Source organism: Falco biarmicus, chromosome 1 (assembly GCF_023638135.1).
Source record: "Falco biarmicus isolate bFalBia1 chromosome 1, bFalBia1.pri, whole genome shotgun sequence".
Classification (NCBI taxonomy): domain Eukaryota; kingdom Metazoa; phylum Chordata; class Aves; order Falconiformes; family Falconidae; genus Falco; species Falco biarmicus.
In genome coordinates this window covers 122,420,495-122,439,293 of record NC_079288.1, presented here as the reverse complement: position 1 = coordinate 122,439,293, position 18,799 = coordinate 122,420,495, and the positions used below count along the sequence as shown (strand labels likewise).

The 18,799-nt window shown below is 41.4% G+C and overlaps 2 protein-coding genes across 10 annotated transcripts; one reads left to right on the top strand and one right to left on the bottom strand.

The window, feature by feature from the left end:
* The first annotated feature begins 215 nt into the window (after positions 1-215).
* Positions 216-9,924, top strand: ANKRD37 (ankyrin repeat domain 37). Of its 6 annotated transcripts, XM_056326134.1 has the most exons (6): positions 216-345; positions 617-1,084; positions 1,382-1,534; positions 2,253-2,344; positions 2,886-3,115; positions 7,890-8,055. In XM_056326134.1, the coding sequence occupies exons 2-6, from the start codon at positions 878-880 to the stop codon at positions 7,964-7,966; spliced, it is 759 nt and encodes a 252-aa protein (XP_056182109.1). In that variant the 5' UTR covers positions 216-345; positions 617-877; the 3' UTR covers positions 7,967-8,055. The 6 variants fall into 6 exon arrangements, with proteins under 6 accessions (XP_056182109.1, XP_056182116.1, XP_056182125.1 ...); XM_056326141.1 differs by lacking the exons at positions 216-345; positions 7,890-8,055 and adding an exon at positions 9,833-9,924 and having other exon boundaries at positions 716-1,084; XM_056326150.1 differs by lacking the exons at positions 216-345; positions 7,890-8,055 and adding an exon at positions 7,191-7,318 and having other exon boundaries at positions 716-1,084.
* On the bottom strand, positions 3,929-18,791 carry UFSP2 (UFM1 specific peptidase 2). 4 transcript variants are annotated; one of them, XM_056326080.1, is made up of 13 exons: positions 18,644-18,695; positions 17,773-17,884; positions 16,787-16,865; positions 14,752-14,932; positions 14,608-14,674; positions 14,208-14,365; positions 13,170-13,362; positions 11,522-11,668; positions 10,890-11,054; positions 9,404-9,528; positions 7,238-7,314; positions 5,671-5,795; positions 3,929-4,243 (listed from the first exon to the last, which is right to left on the bottom strand). In XM_056326080.1, exons 3-13 carry the CDS (start codon positions 16,848-16,850, stop codon positions 4,157-4,159), a joined length of 1,389 nt encoding a protein of 462 aa, XP_056182055.1. In that variant the 5' UTR covers positions 16,851-16,865; positions 17,773-17,884; positions 18,644-18,695; the 3' UTR covers positions 3,929-4,156. The 4 variants fall into 4 exon arrangements, with proteins under 4 accessions (XP_056182055.1, XP_056182049.1, XP_056182043.1 ...); XM_056326074.1 differs by lacking the exon at positions 17,773-17,884 and having other exon boundaries at positions 14,208-14,362; positions 18,644-18,791; XM_056326068.1 differs by lacking the exon at positions 17,773-17,884 and having other exon boundaries at positions 18,644-18,790.
* Positions 18,792-18,799: the final 8 nt, after the last annotated feature.

Here is an 18,799-nt window from a genome sequence, read left to right as displayed (position 1 = left end):
ACTGTGTCCGTGCAAAATGAAGTCACGCAGTTGTTTTTGAAAACTCGAAGCAGATGGTGATGGAGCGTTCAGCTCTCCCACCCCTGCCTTTCCCAATGCCCACGAACACCTGGTGCTGATGCTCTGTGGGGGGAAAGCAGGTGTGTCACCATGAAACGTCGCTGTCACCATGTTCAAAATAGATACCAAGCAATTCCTTTTGATGGTAACTCTTGGGTACGGTTGTGGCTGGTTCTGGTCTCCAGCACAGAAAGGTCTATGGGTGGAAAGCTTCTTTGTGACAGTGGCCCATAGTGGCCCGAGCGTCCCTGGGACACGTAGTGCTCAAGGAAGTGACAATGAAGTGTAAGTTTTGCCAGTGTGTTTTGGACAGAGATGTAGTAGGTGGCTGTCCCGACCGGCACCATCACCAGTGCTAGTCCCACTCAAACTGGTGATGCCCGTGCTGTGGTGTGTGCCCCAGTGGGAAGCCGGGGCTGGATGTTGTCCTACCTGTGCAGGCTCCTGAGCCCAGTGGCAGCGCTGGGGCGGGAGGAAAGCAGGGTTTGCTTTATGCTGACTCAAGCTTTTTTGGGGGAAAAATTCCAAGTTAATCCTCTATTTTTTCCTTTCCTAGGTCCAAATCCGCCCAGATCCAGCCTTCCCGAACCCGCGCTAAGGCACGTTGCGGGCGTCGCGCCTGGCAGCAGCAACCCGGGGACCGGGACCGCTGACCCCGCGGTGACAGCGGCAGGAGGGGGCCCCGGGCGGCCGCCCCCCGGCGCGGCCGCGAGTGTGTGCGGGACGTGCCGCGCCGCCCCGCTCGCCATGGCCGCCCCGCCCGCTCCCGGCTCCGCTCCCGGCCCCGCTCCCGGCGCCGCTCCCCCGCGGGAGGCCAATGCGGCCGCGCACTGGGCCGGGCGCTGGTGCCGGGCGGCTCCCCCCGCCCGCCGGTGGACGTGCCGGTGCCGGCCGCGGTGGGCGGGCGCTGGGCCGGCCGCTCCGCTGCGCTGCACCCGCGGGGCACGGCGGAGGGCAGAGCGGCCCCGCGGCTCGGCCACCCCGGCGCGGAGGGGCGATGCTGGCGCTGGGCTGCGCCTCGGAGGTGAGCCGGGGGGGGGTCGGTCTCTTGCGGAACCGTGCGGGGCGCGGTTTGCCCGGGGTTGCTCCTGGGCAGGCTGCGCACTGCCGGGTGCCGGTCGGTATTTCTGGTTATGAGATTTAAAAGCCAAACCAGTCATTGCATTGCTTTTGGAAAACGGGCACTCTCAAGGAACGTAGAGGTCCGATGGGGGGATGTTTTCTGCTACGGTTCGGTGTTCTTAGGCTTGCCGTGGCTTAGGCTGGCGATAACGGTGTGCTTTATTTATTTATTTATTTATTTCTATCTTATTTGGTTTAGTCTGGTAGCTTCAGCAATCTGTTCGAGGCAGGAACCGGTGTGAACGCACCTGCAGATGCCTTTGGTCAGTCTCCAGCTCACTTGGCTGCTTGTGGTGGTGAAGCTTTCTTCCTACTTTGGCAGCTGCAGACAGGAGCGAATTTGAATCAACAGGTAAAAAAATACAGAAGTTTTTCTTCTCCCCTTCCGGTCTGGCATGTCAGTAAATCCAATTTATATTCTTTACGTATTTTTTTATCTAAGAGAGGGTTTATACGCACAGTTGCGGTGCATGAAGTACCTGGGGTTGCTTATTTTAGAGTAACTTTATTCAGGGATGAACCAGAAATCCTCTGTGTGCCATGTTAATGATTTCATTTACTATGTATAATGCAATTTTCACTCTTACTGTGCTGTACAGATGTCAAAATAACTAAATTCTTTTACACAAATGAGTACTCGTTTTTCCTCTGAAATTTTCACCCCATAAGGATTCTTCCTCTAGCTGTGAAGTTTAATTTGTTTATACTTCTGAGCCAGTAGCAGCAAGCTGTTGGTCACGGCAATCCCTGAATGATGCTGAAAGACGCCAGTAATCAGCATAGAGTGGATTCTGTGTAAATAATCTTTTAGAAGGTAAAAGTTGAACGAGTATTGCACGCAACAGTATTCCTACTTTGCTGTGATGAATACACTAAATATTTAACGGCAGTTCCTGAGTACTCTTTACTAGCTATATTCCTTTGGTCTCTCTCTCAACTCACGGCAGAGTGGTATACAGAGTAACACTTCTACAGACTAACGCCCTGTGAACAGTCATGTTGGAGAACAAGATAGCTTCATCCTTTTCCCCTTCCTTCAGGTGATGGTTATGTATAAATTGTGTTTTTAGGATTGCTTTGGAGAAGCCCCGATTCACAAAGCAGCAAAAGCTGGGAGTTTGGAATGTCTTGCTCTCCTTGTTGCTGGCGATGCCAAAATTGAGTAAGTTGAACTACATTTAGTCATTTCAGTATCAAAGGATACGCACATTTTACATGTACTTTTTCTTGTTCAGTGTGCATGCCAAGACTGTAAATGTGGCACAACTATAGTCATAAGAGCAGTATTAAAAACTGCCAGAGACATAAACACCAAAGCAGCACAGACTGTATGCTGCTGCTTAGTTCCACATCAAAGACCTCTACAGTAACTGCTAAGAGAATATTCCTGATCATAAATTCTCCTTGCTAGTTTTCCGTTCTGACTAATGCTGTGCTCACCCTCCTCTTGCCTTTCTGATATACTAAGCCAGTCATAGTCTGTTGACAAATCTGTTTTAAAATAATTATTCCTTGTTGCGTTGAATACCAGCCCTCTGTACGAGTAGAGCCCCATGCAATCCTTGACAAGCCTTCTTGGTACTGATACTCCATACTTATTTTTACACCTCTGTCTAAAGTCACCACATAATTAATCTTGCTCAGTGCTTGCTCATAACGCAGTCCAATTTAATCGCATGGTTATTGTTAATTGTGTGTTCCAGTTTGTGCAACAACAGCGGACAAACAGCAGCAGACCTCGCACTGGCTTACGGCTTTCTGGAATGTGCCAAGTTCCTCACAATAATTCAGCACACTCAGACAATGAAACAGAGAGGACAGTCTGGCTACCCACGCGGTGACAGACATGGCTTGCCGAGAGAGAATCCAGCTGCGCAGAAACAAGAAAATCAAACCAGCAGGTCCATAAGCAGGAAGCGGAGAAGATCAGGTGGTGGGTAATACTGTTAGTTTACTACAAGTCAGAAATCTTTTGTAATGCTTTTAGCATTTAAGTACATAAATTTGGTGTTAGATAGGTAGCAGTTGGCTTTAGAAGCCAGCTAGTAAGGATTAACTTGCATAGGTATTTATGGTTCTTATAAAAAATGGATAGTACGTGGGGCATGCTATGGAAAACACTAATGGGGGTGGCAGGGAAGAAATGGTTGGTACTTTTACTGTGTACTGATGGAGTAGCTACAGATTTATTCTTTGTTCATATGACAGATCTTGTCTCCTAGCTGACAAAAGAAACAGCTTGTAACCCCACAATGAAATCAAGGGGAATCTGAAGTCTGAAGAAACATGACTAGGCTGTATGTGCGTGCATGCTGGTGCACTGTCTCCTTTTGAGGAGGAGGAAAGCTCGTTTATTTTTACTTCTTACAGAAGACTGTGTTGTTGTTTGGTTTTTTTTTCTAGAATAGTTGTATTCATACAGCTATAAATAAATGAGCACATAATAATTCTCTCACATTTTTTTGTGTAAATATAAGAACAAAGTTCATAAAATTCAGTACATATAGCCATTTTTCTCCCATTCCTCTTCTAAAACACTGTTATCAACAGTTCCAGCAGCAAACAGTGCTTTTGAACAGATTCATAGTGCACAAGACAGCTGGTTATATGGAACTTGAAGGGAAAGGACAGTTCATCTTCTCAGCAAGAAAGAATTCCATAAAATAAAAGGATTGGGCATTTAATCTGTAAAGTTTTTGGCATAACAAAAAATGCTATATAAACATAAAATTGTCCTAAGCAAAAGAAGAATTACAAATACATTTATTAGGTAACTTAGAAATACAGTTCACAGCAGATAACTCTTATTTTTTAGAGGTTTCATTAAAAAAAAAAAATATTTCTTAATTTAAATTACTCAAGCAAGATTTCTATGACTGACTTAAAGCATTATTTTGATAAATAACAAGACAGTTTTATCTAGTTTAGCTACTATTGTGGCTTGGCTTAGTATGTTCCAGCATAAGAGTGGAATTTAAATGGTTTTTGGTCGTTGAGGTAGGCACAGATTATAATAGGCATCCTTGTTCCAAAACTCCGAGCCCTTCCAGCCACACCAGCCCTGTCCAAGAACAAGCAAGACAGGAAAACCAGAATTCTTAGATTTAAACACTATCTGCTACTATTGGATCTATTTTATTTTAATAATTTTAATCTAAGCTGTAAGAATTACTTTCAAATAGCTATAGAACGCAATGACACACAGTTTTCAGGAAGTTCTCTAAATACCTGGAAACACATTATTGAAAAATAGTCTCTCTCTCTCCCGCTTCCTCCCTCCCCACCCCAGCGCAGTTCCTAAAAAACAGCATCTTTTTCTCCCTCTCCCCCACTTCCTTCAGCTGCTACAGAAAGACTAATATTATTCTGAAACTCTGTCATTCTCATAGTTTCCATTTCTCTTGTTGATCTTTCGGAGCCAAACAGAGCTCTTACTATCAGAAGATACAAGCGCCGCTGTTTATCGTGTTTAGCAGAAAAACAGTGTAACATCGCTCCTAAGTTTGCGGAGTACCACATAATTGTACAAGGGGTTTTTGAAGAAAAGAGCTACAAACTTCCAGTCAACCTCAGTTCCTCTCCTCCCCCACTACTTCTGATGAGGAAGGGGGGTTCTGCATGTGTTTTATCCTCCTGGACCATTCCTGAACACCTTGTAGCTGTAACAGCCTTTGGTTCCAGGTGTTCTTTGGAAATGGTTTCTTTCTGTATTCGTTTCACCCTTTGATCATCATAGGGCTAGCAAGACGTTTCAACAGCTTTTTCAGCTGGGCCTAACCCAAGGGTGTCAGAGATACAATAAAACTTGCTATTTGCAACTTAGTATGAAGAACAGAAAAAAAAAAAAATGATTACTAAGCAGCTACAGGATTATTTAGCCATTTTCAGTTTTGACACCACGTTTGCCGTTTTGTGTCGTGCTGTGTCATCCCTTTTAGTGGCTTTAAATATGGAAATAACATTACATACCCTTTAGCTCTTCAGAGTTTTCCCAGATTTTCAAAAAAGCTCAGTATCTGCCCTTTAAATTTAGTTCAAGGCCTAGTAGGAGAATGCCTAGTGTTGGATTTCTTTTTCTGCATTTTTAAAAATTTTAAATAAATGGTTATCTTCTCTGCTTCAGTAACAGCATTTTACAGGCTGAACAGATTTTTCTGTTGCATTCAAAATACCAAACACGTTTACTGTATGTATTACCAGGTAAAAGGGGAGATGGTTTAATTTAGAGAAAGAACATTTCTTTGTGCTATAGTAACTTTTTGTAGTTGCTGACTCAATATGTCTTCTCCAAAGACACCAAGTTTCAGAAACTAACAATAAGTAGCATATATGCAGGTTAACTTGGATCAGCACTTCCTCCACAAGGAACAGAGGACCCATAGAACAGCCAATTCGTATTTGGCTGTACATTATTTGTTTAATGGCAAAATATATGTATATATACATACATGTGTGGATGTGTGTATACATATGTGCATCAAGTCTCACCTTTTCCAAAATAACGTGCAGATCTTCTCCTCCAGTGTAATGTGGGTCTAGAACCAAATACTTTATGCGCCCTGTAACCTCATTCCAAGCCACTCCTAATATTGTGTGAGCCAAAACACCTCCACCTAAAACAGGAGGAACACAAATTTCTAAGAATTTTTCACGGAGATCGGCTAAATGCGCAAGCCTAAAAAAAATGTACATCAACACTTTCTATTAACAGATGAGCCTGGATAGCAAAATGATTCTGAAGCTGTTCTACATACATTATCTTTACCAGAGCTAGGGAGGATGACTTATTTTACTTTATTTACTACAGCTACAGAATTTGCTTTCCAAATTTCTTCCGTGTCGTCAAGGCGGTTTGAGTCCTTAACACTTCCACCAGATGAAGGCACTAATATTTCAAACATCTGTTTTGCTCACTTTTTCTTTAAAGAAACTTAACTGCAGAAAAGCGATCTGGAAAACTTCCTGGTTGTAAAAAGACTAAGAAGAGAAATCAGAATTCCTGCGTAAGGGTTATCTGCTGTTCTCTACTAAGCTCCATCAATGGCTGTTAGGGGCAGAACAGTAATTTCCGACTCCCCTCTCTCTAGCCTGCAAACAGGGAAAAGGGGTATTTTGGTCAGCTGGCCACAGGTTGACTCTTGCATGTTTCTTTCAGATAGCATGAGGAGTTTACGTCCTTGGGATACCACAGTAATGACTTCACACAACAGATAGGAATTGCAAAAACCCCCAAAAGAACAGAAGCAAAAAAAAAAAAAATCCTCAAAACCCACCAAAAAAGCCAACCTGCACCCTTCCAATAACAAAATAAACAACTCTGCAAGACAGCATTACAGGGAAGGATAAGTTACAAAGATTTTTCAATAATAGGATTCTAAATTATTGACATTTGGACAAAAAAGCTGCTGAAAGGACAAGAATATTTCATACCAAAATCTGGACTTCTAGCACCTTAATTTGAGAGATTAACACTGTCTTTATGGAGTGCCAAATACGGATTGTGAAAACTGCTAAAATTTTATTAAAGCTGAAAATGGTATTTCAATATTCTTCACTTTATAAATGACAGCTGTCTTTGAAATAGTTCAGTTAAGGTTACAGCATTCTTACAAACGGCATTTCTTACGTTACCAACATTTCAGATTATTAAAACTTGTCTTGGAAACAATTTGGCTAATACTCTTCTCTTCAAAGCCAGATAAACACTACTCTTCTGTGATGGGAAGTTCTGGGGAACTGTATGAACTTCTGCTCCTCTAGAGAGCAAAGGTCAGCTCTCGCGTTCTGACTTTAACAACAGTTTTTAAGAGCACCATTTAGAGAAGATTTTTCTTACCAGGTTTAATATTGAGCTTGGGAGAAATACCAAGTGAAAAGATACCAGCCAGACTAAATTGTACCATTTTCTAGGCTCCCTTGGGAATAGCATAGTTTTAAATTTATCTAGAGTTTTGATTAACTCTTGCACAGCAAACAATGAATTCTAACTGAAATGAAATTCATCATAGGGAGGCCATGCACTTTCATCACCATTCTTCAATCCTTGAGCACTTACCGATCATAACTGGAGTTCCTTCAGTCTTGAAATGATTAGCAAGCTCTCTTCCTTGCAACGCTAGTTCAGAACCTTGGCTAGGTAAGAAAAACAATATATTTGTCATCCTCCCTAGGCTTAATTCTCTACCCATTATACTCATTAACCGTAAAGGTAACTGATTAAAAAGTGGCTTAGAGTGTTCCTGTGTAAACGCTCCAGGACAATCAGAAAAAAGGTTTTTAATGCTATGTACAGATTCTGGTTGGCCCAACGCATCCGTTGTAAGCCTAGCTGCCACTGGAGCGCTTTGAGTCACCCAGCTTCTGTAGTGTCTGCTGCTTGTCTCCTACAGCAGGGGCAGCTGGTAAACCCCCACAGGTCCCTCCAAGTGGCTGAAAAACAGACTGGCTACACCTGTCAGCAAGGCAGTCTGAAGTAACAGAAATTCATCAGAAACAACAAAAATAAGATGTCAGTACAGGTGTTTGTAATGACACCTCTTCAGATAGGTTTCCGCTGTAATTGCACCAGCAATCGCAGTACTCATACCCAAGCTGGTTTTAAAAAAAATAAAATCAAATCTCAGATAAAATTAGTCATCTGTCCAAAGCAACACTGAACTTAGCTTTGTCCTGATCTCCTTGCTTTCGTTTTCAACTACGGGGACCAGCCACAGACAAAAGAAGCCCGCATGGAAGAGAAAGGCACACACACAATATGTGCACATACTCCAGGATCTGGAGCTGACAGACGCGTACTCCCCTTAGAAGACTGACAGTACTCCCAAAAGTGGTGACAGAAGCTAGGCAAGGAAATAAATACAGATATCTTTAATATCTTGTCTTTATGTTTCTTCATGTAGTGGTTAACCTTTCGAAAGCCCAAAGAAAGCTCGTTTGCCTGCTTCTCATGTTCTTGGAGAGAGAGATTAAATGCGGACAGTACAAAACCAGAACTCTGGGAAATGGTGCATTTACAGTAACAGATTCAGTACTAGTGTTGCTGGTGCAGCTGTGAAGTCTTATTTCCATGAAGAGTTAGAGGTGCTAGCTGGAAATAAGCCCAAGAAAAAAATGCTATCCACTGCCAGTGACCAGCCGAAAAAGATGCATGACATTTCTTCTCAGCATGGTAGTGATGCTGGCTTTTCCTAATCCTGAAAAACACTGCTGCTTCCTTGTAGCAGCACCATGAGCAATTCTACCCACTTCAGAAAGGAATCTATTCTATATTCTTATGTGCAGGAATAAAAATCTTTGTACTGGCAGGGCCTGTCACAGCTGCTATAAATAATACGTGGATCATCTGCAAATACAAGCTCTGGAACAAAAAAAGATTAAAATTGGCTGTATAAAGCTTTACAGAATACTGAAGAACGGAACTATTTTCCTACCATTAAGATTCACCACACTCAGATGTTCTTTTACAATATCTACAGTAGAATTTATTTTAAATAAACATAACTAATGAGTAGTATTTTGTTTGACTAGAATTTTCATACACACTAAGCTAGTATATATTCTTTATGTCACAACCATATTTATCACAAAACATTCAGGGATTTGTTAGCCTGCTTAGTGCTGCTTAAATGATAAAAATCCAGTCGTTTTACTTCTGACAAGTGCTGAACATTATTCTTTTTCTCCCAAATATATTTCTAGGGTTCTTTATTGTGTATGAGTGCATCAGATTGTCAGAATGGAAACAAATCCCTTGTTTTATCTGTCACACAAACCCAGAAAAAGAGAACGCTATTTCCAGGCTGCTCAACAATTTGCCTCAATCCTGCACTCTCATGGGTTAGCTCCCTGGACAAAGTAATAATTTACTGTCAGTGTGCATTCAGTTCACTATGACTGCCAGAGCACGTGCCTGCTTCAAAGATTGTTTGTGATGCAAAGGAATAGGTTGAATTCCACATGAGTTTAAATATCGTTAAGCAATTTATAGCAACTGCAAACTGGAACCCCAACCCCCCCCCAAGAAATTTAGCAACACCTTCATCTGTAAGCACTCAGCACAACCAAAGGCAGGAATACAGGGTTTATGAACAAGGAACCCTTAAAAGATGTATTATCTCTTTTATTCTCCCTATTCTCCCATGTATTGTAACGATAATTTGCATTTTAAAGCATTCAGTCTTTTTAATAATTACTGAGCTATTGAACAGATATTGATTCTTACCTGACAAATAGTATTTTTGATGTTATTCCAAAAAGCTGATTCAAAACAAGCTGTACCTCAATTGAACCAATCCATTGCCGTGACCCAACAAATGCTGCAGGCTTGTCTCCAGCATCAACCAGTGCCTTTGCAACATCATCAGAAAGAATAAAAACAAACATCAACAACATATAGTAGGCAATTCCACCACTTTTTGTGAACAAAGTTGGTTTATATATACGGGAACGTATTTTGATCCTAGCCAGTCAAAAGCAGACAAAACGATGCTGAATTCATTCATTGCAGTTCTGTTTTGGAAATGTTACTTGAATGCTAATATAGAACAGTGCCTGCAAGCACAGAATATAACCCCGGGTCCACAGGCAGACTCCAGGCTGGGATGGTGAGCGCTGGGCTGTCTAATCATGGAGTGCATCGTTTGTCCTGCAGAAGCCACTTCACAGACTGAAGTACCTGGATTCCCACGCAGAGCATCTCAGAAAAGGATCCATAAAACAGTGCTCTGAGGAAGAGGCCAACTGAAATACACTGAGGGTTGTGATTTATTTTAAACTCTTCTCCATTCTGAGCCTTGTATGTTACATGCAGCACTCGAGAAGGGCCTTTTCCGCTCAGGATACAAAGCCCACAAAGTCTCCTGAAGGCTGCTGCCCTCTTCTAGGTGTCTGAAAATACTACAGGAGTGCATGGACTTCAGTTGCTTTTAGCTTTAGGTGTGGACTGAGAAATGTTCAGCAAACACAGCTTAAACTTTAGTGCTCACACCCCTGTTAGGTACGATGAAAGCTGTATTATGACCCAAACCAGACTTTGCTAAAAATGTTCAGTAAATAACACAACGTACTATTTTTAGAAAACTGAAGCCAATTGCAGTATTTCTTCCTAGGCATACAATCAATATTAGCTACCCAAGTCTACAGTTCTTCTTCAGTGCTGCTAAAAAATGAACATATTCAGGTATAGAATTTGGGTATTTCACAATAGAAAAAGAAGTGAAGGACAAGTTAAAAACCAGGACAAGCCCACTACTCTCAGAGGCAAAGTTGCAAAAGGTAGCAGTAAATCAATGCATAGCATCTGGGAAACTAATCCAGCTGTCACCAAATACAAAAGTAAGTTTTAAAAATTATTTTAGTACGATACATTCATTGGGTTGTTTTCTTTCATTTGGCAAGAGCAGTGAACATGTCATAATCTCAGCTTCTAATAAAACATTAATCCAAGGAAATATTTAGAAGACTATTTTAATAAGTCTTATTCATACAGATCATGTCACCCAATGCTGATAAACATTTGGAGACAGATCTCCTATAACAAAACTTGTTAAAAATAATAATTCAGAACTACTGTAGTTCAATTTAAGAGATAAAAATATCACATAAATCTGAAGTCTACAATATATGAATTTGATATTTTAAAAATATGCTGTGCAAACTTTTCTGGACAAATATACACAAAACAGTTAATCTGCTTAAACGTTCTGTACCTGTTGAATTTCCTTGTGTGTTGGTATAGGTGTATCAACATAACCTTGCTGCTTGAACCAAGAACAGATTGTCTGCAAAGACCGATAGGCACAGCCCCAGCCACTGTCATCAATCCGATCCTGCATATAGTGGTGATAACTATATACACCATGTACTAAATAAACCTGCACAGAAAGGGATAATACAAATGTATCTGATCACGCTTGCATCAATTTTCAGCCAAGTCATACGACTCGTCACTTGGACTGTAAAAGCTTTCCGTTGGGGATTACAAGTCGCTGGAAGAACTGAAGGTTTGTTATTCACATACAATTACTCCTCCTGGTTTTGTCTCCTAAACACCTCCATTCACAGTTTTAGTTTCTCGTCCTGGTTCTGAGAAACTTCTAAAACACATGCTAAAAATACATGCACATCCTTTTCCAAGAAAATAGAATCTCTTTGGGACAAATACAGCCATATAGCCAAAGCAATATCATTTTGTGCAGAGAAAGCTCATATGCTAAAAAGGCCAAGTCAGTTGCTTCACTTTCTCATCTATACCATATTGACTACTAAATGACTTCTTTTAATAACAAATCTCAAGTAAAATAAAGAGTACTTTTTCACAAATGTTTCAATTTAAACTTACCATACCAGCCTGTGTACCAGGTGAATTTAGATGTAAATGTGGATTTCTGAGATATCCATCTTTATATGGTTCATCTGGAAAATGATAAGCATTTGCTCTCTTGAAATACGGTCTGTCACAAGGCAGATTGAATAACTCATGCAATTCCTACAGGCAAGTTCAAATAAAAATAAAGAGCGCGACTCAAATTCTGGATTAAAAGAAACATCACATTGTAAGTAACAATGAATACAAACAATTTTAACAGCACGGTTTAGCGAATTGATACATTACAATCTGCTTTATTAAACATCCAGCATGTTCATTTACTACTAGATCTCACCTCTCACAGGAAGCTTGTGCAGGCTTACCTCCTACCTAAAGGGCCCACTATTTGATACAGTCCTGTTGCAGAACACCTGCTGCGGGAGCCCCGCTGAAGACGCCATGAGTGACAAGCATCTTGTGCGAGTATGAGAAAATACACCATAATAGAAAAGGATTACAGTTTTATCTATGAAGTAGTATAGACACACACTCTGAATTATAATCTTAACTAATAAGACATACAAATGCAACATACTGAGGCAAAGTAAAGATACCGAGCTTACACTTTGAGCAGATTCAGTCTATTTTTAAATCTCCTCAGCGCTGTTTACAACACAGCGGCCACATTTGAAGAGATATTGTCTAATTTCACAGAGCTTAGAAGTGAAAAGAATGATGAGATCATCTAGGATAAAATACGTTTTACGCCGATGACCCAACACTGAACCCAATTAATTAGCTACAGGGACACTTCGCAGTCAGTGGGTAAAACTCAACAGCAGACAGAGAGCAGGAAAGACGTAACGTGCCACCGATGCCCGAGGCCTCTGCAAATGCAAGGAACAGATCAGGTTGTATACACCCAGTAATGCTTCACATGGAAGAAGAAAATGAAAAGTCCCCGCGGCTTCTACACCTCTAAGGCGGCAGGAGACTTTCCCCACTCTCAGTGTGTGTAACTGCGTGACCTGAACCGGCATCGGCCAGGTACATGTCTCTGTCCAAAAGGAGCACCACATCAGAACATTCTTCTGCCCCATCCGTATTCTTTTTTCTAGATGTGCCAACACAGAGGGCAAAACCCAACCAAACAAAAGCCAGCTTAAGGCTGGTCAGCTGCCAGCCACAAAAAGCAGGTCCCCAAAACAAACAAACAAAAACCCCAGTAACACCAACCCCAAGAAAGAAACCAAATCAAATAAAAAAACCCAACTCTAAACCTTTCTGGACATCTGTTAAAGCCTGAAAATAACATCACACTACAAGCAATTTTATATTCTGCCATGGAAGTGGAGAAATTCAAATAATACAGTACCAGAAGTATAATTTAGATAAAACCTATCTAAACCAAATCCTATATAGTTTTAAGGTTACTACTGTTCCCTTAGAAAAATGATATCTGGCACATTTTATAAAATAACTTCTGATAAATCAGGCTTCCATGTTCAGTATACAGCTTCAGTTATAATAAAAATTAACCAAAAATATAGCAGTATCTGTTAGTATTTATTCTACATTGGCTAAATGAAAAGCTTCACCGCTGCTTCAGTTACAATAATAATAATTAAATAATAAAAAAAAATTATTTAAATCAGGTTCTGCTAGTATTTGTTGGCTTTACCTTTCTGTAACTTTCCAGTTGATCATCTGAAATACCTGTAGGATATGAGATTGTTACGAGCTGACTTTTTCCAGGTAACATGAAATGAAATTGTTCTGGTACCACAATTGATGTTCCCTTCACATATTTCATGATGCACCTTTCCATGTCATTTAATTGCCTGTGAATTGCTTTCACCAGAAGATTTTGTACGCTGCAAAGTATAAGGGAGAATACTTTTAAAATAGAACAGCGACAGTGGATCATTTTTTCTCCTAGCTCTGACAGTTATACAATCCGTACATGTGTATTTGCATCTGGTCTGAGGAACTTACTACCTCCATGTTCCCACTCCCACAAAGACAGACACAACCTCACCATGCTTTACTCGAAGCATGTCTGCACACAGAAACTACTCCCCAGTGATTCAACCCTCCAAACTGCAAGTACTTCCATCAGGAACACAACCATTATGAGCATTTGCCAAAACAAAAGTTACACGTATGACTATATGGGCTTTTTTTTTTTTTGCATTTTATCCACCTCATTAGCATCCTTCAGAGCCAATTCCTATAGAAAAAATGTGAGGAAAAAATACAGAGGAAGACTCTATAAAGTTTTCCACCTTCACCTACCCAGCTGGAGCCCCTAACATAGTGCTGGGATTACAAATACTCATCAAATACATGCCAGCTCTTGCTTCTACACACACTCACATACTACAAGAATTTTTAGAACATCTTCCTGACTTTCCCAATTCCTTACTAAGCAATGGTTATGAGTTATCCAATCTATCAGGCACTGATAAACTGAATTTTTTCTAGATAGCAGAAGGGTTGTGTCTCAAGATTATTCAAGCTAACAGCTGTCTAGAGGAGCTTTTAATTATTATTATTAAATTAACACAGTTAATTAATTTAGAAATTAACACAGCTATGTTCCATTATAAAAACAGCATATGCTACTTCATTAAACTGATCAATGATATCGCTTTACTTCATTATTTCAAGAAAAAGCAGAAATGAAGCTGAAAAATTAGAAGTTCAGGGTAGCACTTACTTTCCCCATGTTTCTTCTGGAGAAACAGACACAACCACATCAACTGGTAACTTCATATTTATGTAGTGGTGCTCCTTATTTTCCCTTTCAATGACTGGAGCCAAAGGAGCTAGCGGAGATGTCATTTCCAGCATCAGGTCTACATTGACTATCTGCTGCTGCAGAGAATGAAGACACCAATAGTACATCTCCAACAAACACAAGCACCAAGAAGGCAAAATTAAGACTAGATATTTGGTATCAAACTCAGTAGTGAAATACCTGGGTTAAAAAAGAGCTAGTAATGTTAAAGACAATCTTCTACGTGCTGATCTACTGTAAGTGGATCTCTGCGTTCGTGCTAAAAATGTTTAAATGACGGGTTGTCTGCTGTAATTTATTAGTGTAATGAGACACATACCGTATCTTGTAACTTTTTATCCTTTCTTTTGCCAAGCTTTCGTTTGGTCTCCTCATCTTGATCAAATCTGAAGTATCAACAGAAAGAGAAATTTCTATAATATGAAATTAATCTATTTAAAAAATAATTTAAAAACATACTTACTGTATAAATTGTCTTATCTCCTTACAAGCAGACTCATCGGTCAGCTCTGGAACAGTGTTCACACCACTGTTAGGCCACACATAGACCGAACTGTGGCAAATTCTTAATACAAGAACATCTGAGGACAGTTTGTTTGCAAGATCACTGAAAACATATCCTAATGCCTTTTTTGTTGATGCCTCTGAAACACAATAAGGATACAATTAGCCTAGAAAATCTCCTCACTTTCATTACAGATGCTGGGCGTGTATTTTTAAAATTTTGGATGTGTTTTGTTTTCGAAAAGAACCTTAAGTGCTGTTATGATCACAAAAATGGCTATGTAAACAAAAACTGAGACAGGATTGCACTTAGCAGGTCTGTCTCAGACATTCACACAGACACCTGCCTGAACAAAAGCGTACCGTTTCTCTCAGATGCTGCCAAATATGAAGAGCTGAACAAATAAATGACAGAAGAATAACCTATACTGTAGTCGATTCTCACACCAGTAACTCTTGACCAAGCCTACAGCTACAAACTTCTGTGTACAGACAAACTTCTCTATATGGTTATATTTAGTCTTTTGAGTAAATCCTGGGAAGATTCAACCTGAGTCACATGTTTCTGACTTCAAGTAATTATTCAGAAATACAAACCAAAAACATACTAAATTTTTGGAAAAGCAGGGCCTACACTCCAGCTGCAGACCAAATTCTGGCCAACATTAATCTGTAACTGTAAGCCACACCCTGGTCAGCCTGAATCCTTATTAACTGTACAGACAGCTGTCTTTCAGAGCTTGACTCTACTTTTTAAGTTTCACCCGCTCATTACAACCTGAATCAACACTGGATACAAAAGAGCAACTTTTGCACATTACCAGCATTGCTTGCCTCACAGGGGAGATTAAAAACCATTACTTAGAATGCAACACATTATACAAAGCCTGACAAGCTATCAAAGTCTATGCTGAATTCTACTTCTTTAATGCATTAAATTAGATTTGGACACTATTAGTTGAGTTTTGCACTAGAAGTCTGTAAAAACTACAGTAATAGAAAAATCCAACAGAACTCCTCCAAAAGATAAAACTCACTGCCCTCCAAAGGAACGCTCTGCTGTATTTACACACTAACAGGTGTGAATACCATGGACTTGGACAATCCGAATATCACTCTGCTTCACTGTGCTTAAAATTCACTACATTGTAAACAAAGTCAAAACAGCCTTTCTCTGAGGATGCAATTCACAAAAAAGTTGCTATGCGTTAGGCTAACCTACTCACTACTTCTGTTCCATATTGTGAACTGAAATGAGTCCAAGTTCCTTTTCAAGGTTCACTGGCACTGACTTCAGAGTTTCCAGTAAAGAAACGACCTTTTAAGATGCAGAATGAGCTACAACCGAGCTGAAGACACTCTCCTACCACACTCCACCCTATGATAGCTCAATGGCCACTAATAGCCTTGAGCAGCCTTTCCCAAATGAATGTGACATTACTGTAAAAACGTGGAACTAGAGGAGCCTCTTAATGCCACGTGGTCTAGTTCCTTGTTATCACACGGAATTGCAGTAGCCAATCCCACCTAAATTCAGTAGCTAGTTAGCTTGTTCATCTTCTCTATTTCTCTAGAAAGACTGGAACACAAGCTCAAAACTGCACTATTAATATCATCCTGTTATAACCAAATTCATTGTCGTTAAGTTATTCTGTTAGTTTAGAATTTCAGGGTCAACTTTGGATTCAAACTTAAAAGTGATCCCAATACCAGATCCATAAGTAGCAAAAATACATAAATGAAATGACCAAAAAAATGGCAATTTAAACTTTACTTCAAATTAAAGTAAAAAACCATGCAATGGAAGATGACTGTCACAAAATGAATGGAGAAAAAGAAAAACATTTTTTGTACTTAATCTTTATGGGTTTGGGAGGGAGCACTTCACATTTGGTGAAATGTCACGAAGATAAACATCATAACTAGTTAGTTAATTAATAAAAGTTTATTTATACAAATGTTAAGAAATCTGTATTATAGTCTTACAGACACACCATCAATAGTTGCTAGCTGAAATGCAAGATCCAAGCCTCCTCTTATTCTAAAGAGTATGTCCATAGCTTCTAGAATTACCTAAGGAGAAAAAAGAAGCAATGAAAATTAATAGTTATTTGAACATGCGTTTTCTGAAGTTGCAATTAACTGTTATTATACAACGGCATGCAAGCACACTGGTAATTACTGCAGCTGCTCAGGATAGAAAAGGCCAGAGAATAAACTGGTGAGCAGCACAGCAGCACATAGTTGCCAGTACCTAAATTACATCAGTACTGCTACAAATACAGTCCTTCACACATTTCCTAACTAAAAAAGTAAGTCTCAATTCTACACTTTCACCATTTAGAAATAGTTTGAGTAAACTGTCAATGTTTTTACTGTTTCAATTCCAAATGTCATTTTTCCCATTTTATGGGTCTTCTTCCACATCAAGTAAACCAAGGACTGCTCTGAGCTTTACAGCAGAAAGGTAGTTAAGCACATCTATAAGTGTGCACTTGCCTTGGTTAGGAAATCACAGCTTCAGGGGAAAAAAAAATTAAAATGGACATACACACCACCTCTAAAACCCACGCTGAGTTTCACATTTGACAGAAAAGCTGCTTATGCCAGCACAGAAACCACCCAGCTGTTTCCTTCCCCTTCCAAAGTCCCTGCTCTGCGTCCCCACAATTGCTCCTTGCAGACCTTTTAACACAAACTTCATCAAATAACTCATCCAGATGGAAAACCACCCTTTTATTGAGAGAAGACTTTTTCAGCCAGAGCAGTTCCTGGGCAAGTTCAACACACCACCACCACCACCACCGCCATGCCTGTACAATGAGGAACAAAAGGTGACAATGGCCCAGAAAATGCGTGGGTACTGCTCAGTCTAACAGTCCATGAAAAGAAATGCTTTACAGCATTAACTGGTCTAAAAAAATAACATCACCAAACACCTGTAAGAAAAATTACACTAAGACCCTTTGGAAAGACTTACCGCATAACTGTTTGCTTACAAAGTATGGGAAAATTCCAGGTGCAACGCTACCATTATTCGTGAAACAGAAACATCGAAACATAGGGCTAATTTCCTTTCCATTAGAAGTGTTCTAAGCAGAAATAGATAAAAAGGTATGTATGCCTGATGAAAATATAAGTATCTACGCTTTCAGCTTTGGGCAAAGGATTTTCAGGTTTCCGGGATTCTGGAGTAATAAAGTTTACTCCAAGAAAGCAAAAAGGCAAGATTGCAACATCTAACATCCTGGCTCCTGAAGCATAATCCTGAAGTATTTCAGGTAACAGTTTCTACGTTACAAAGGTCTTGGAGCGTGGGATCCACAACCGCCAGCATGTGAAAAACAGTTTGCCTCGGTTGATGTGAAAGATTTTTTTTTTAACTATTTTTTATTTTAATTATCACACGTTCATGAGTGAGCAGCAGAGCTCTGCAAGGGGAGTAAGAGCGGATTTGGCCGTCTGATAGCGGCCCGTCGCGGACGATGCCGCCCCCCCGCCACAGGCCGGGCAGGCCGCGCTCCCGCGGGGCGGCGGGGGCGGCTGCGGGGGCTCCGCGGGAGGCGCCCCTGCCCCGCCTGCCACAGCCCGGGCCCCGCCACCCGCCCCCAGGTGCGCCCCGGGGGCCGAGGGCCCAGCCGCCGCCGCGCAGCGCCCACCAGGAGCGGGCCGGCGGCCCCCAGCCCGCCCCGCTCGCCACAGGACGGGCCCGCGGCCCTGCGAGCGGGAGGGAGCGGCCGGGGCAGCCTCTAGCGCCAGCCCCCGGCCCGCCCGAAAGCGCCCTCCGCGCTGAGGACGAGCCCCCCGCCCCCCAGCCCGCCGCGGGGTCCCCGGGGGAGGGGCGGGCTCACCACGTCCGTCAGCGCCGCGGCGGGGGCCGTGCCCGGCCGCATCCTCCCCGCGCAGGCGCGCTCCCGCCCCGCGGCCCGCACGGACGGTCGGTGGCGCCGCCCCCCCGCCCCCAGCCGCACTGCGGTGCTGCGCAGGCGCCATCGCCGCACCGGTGC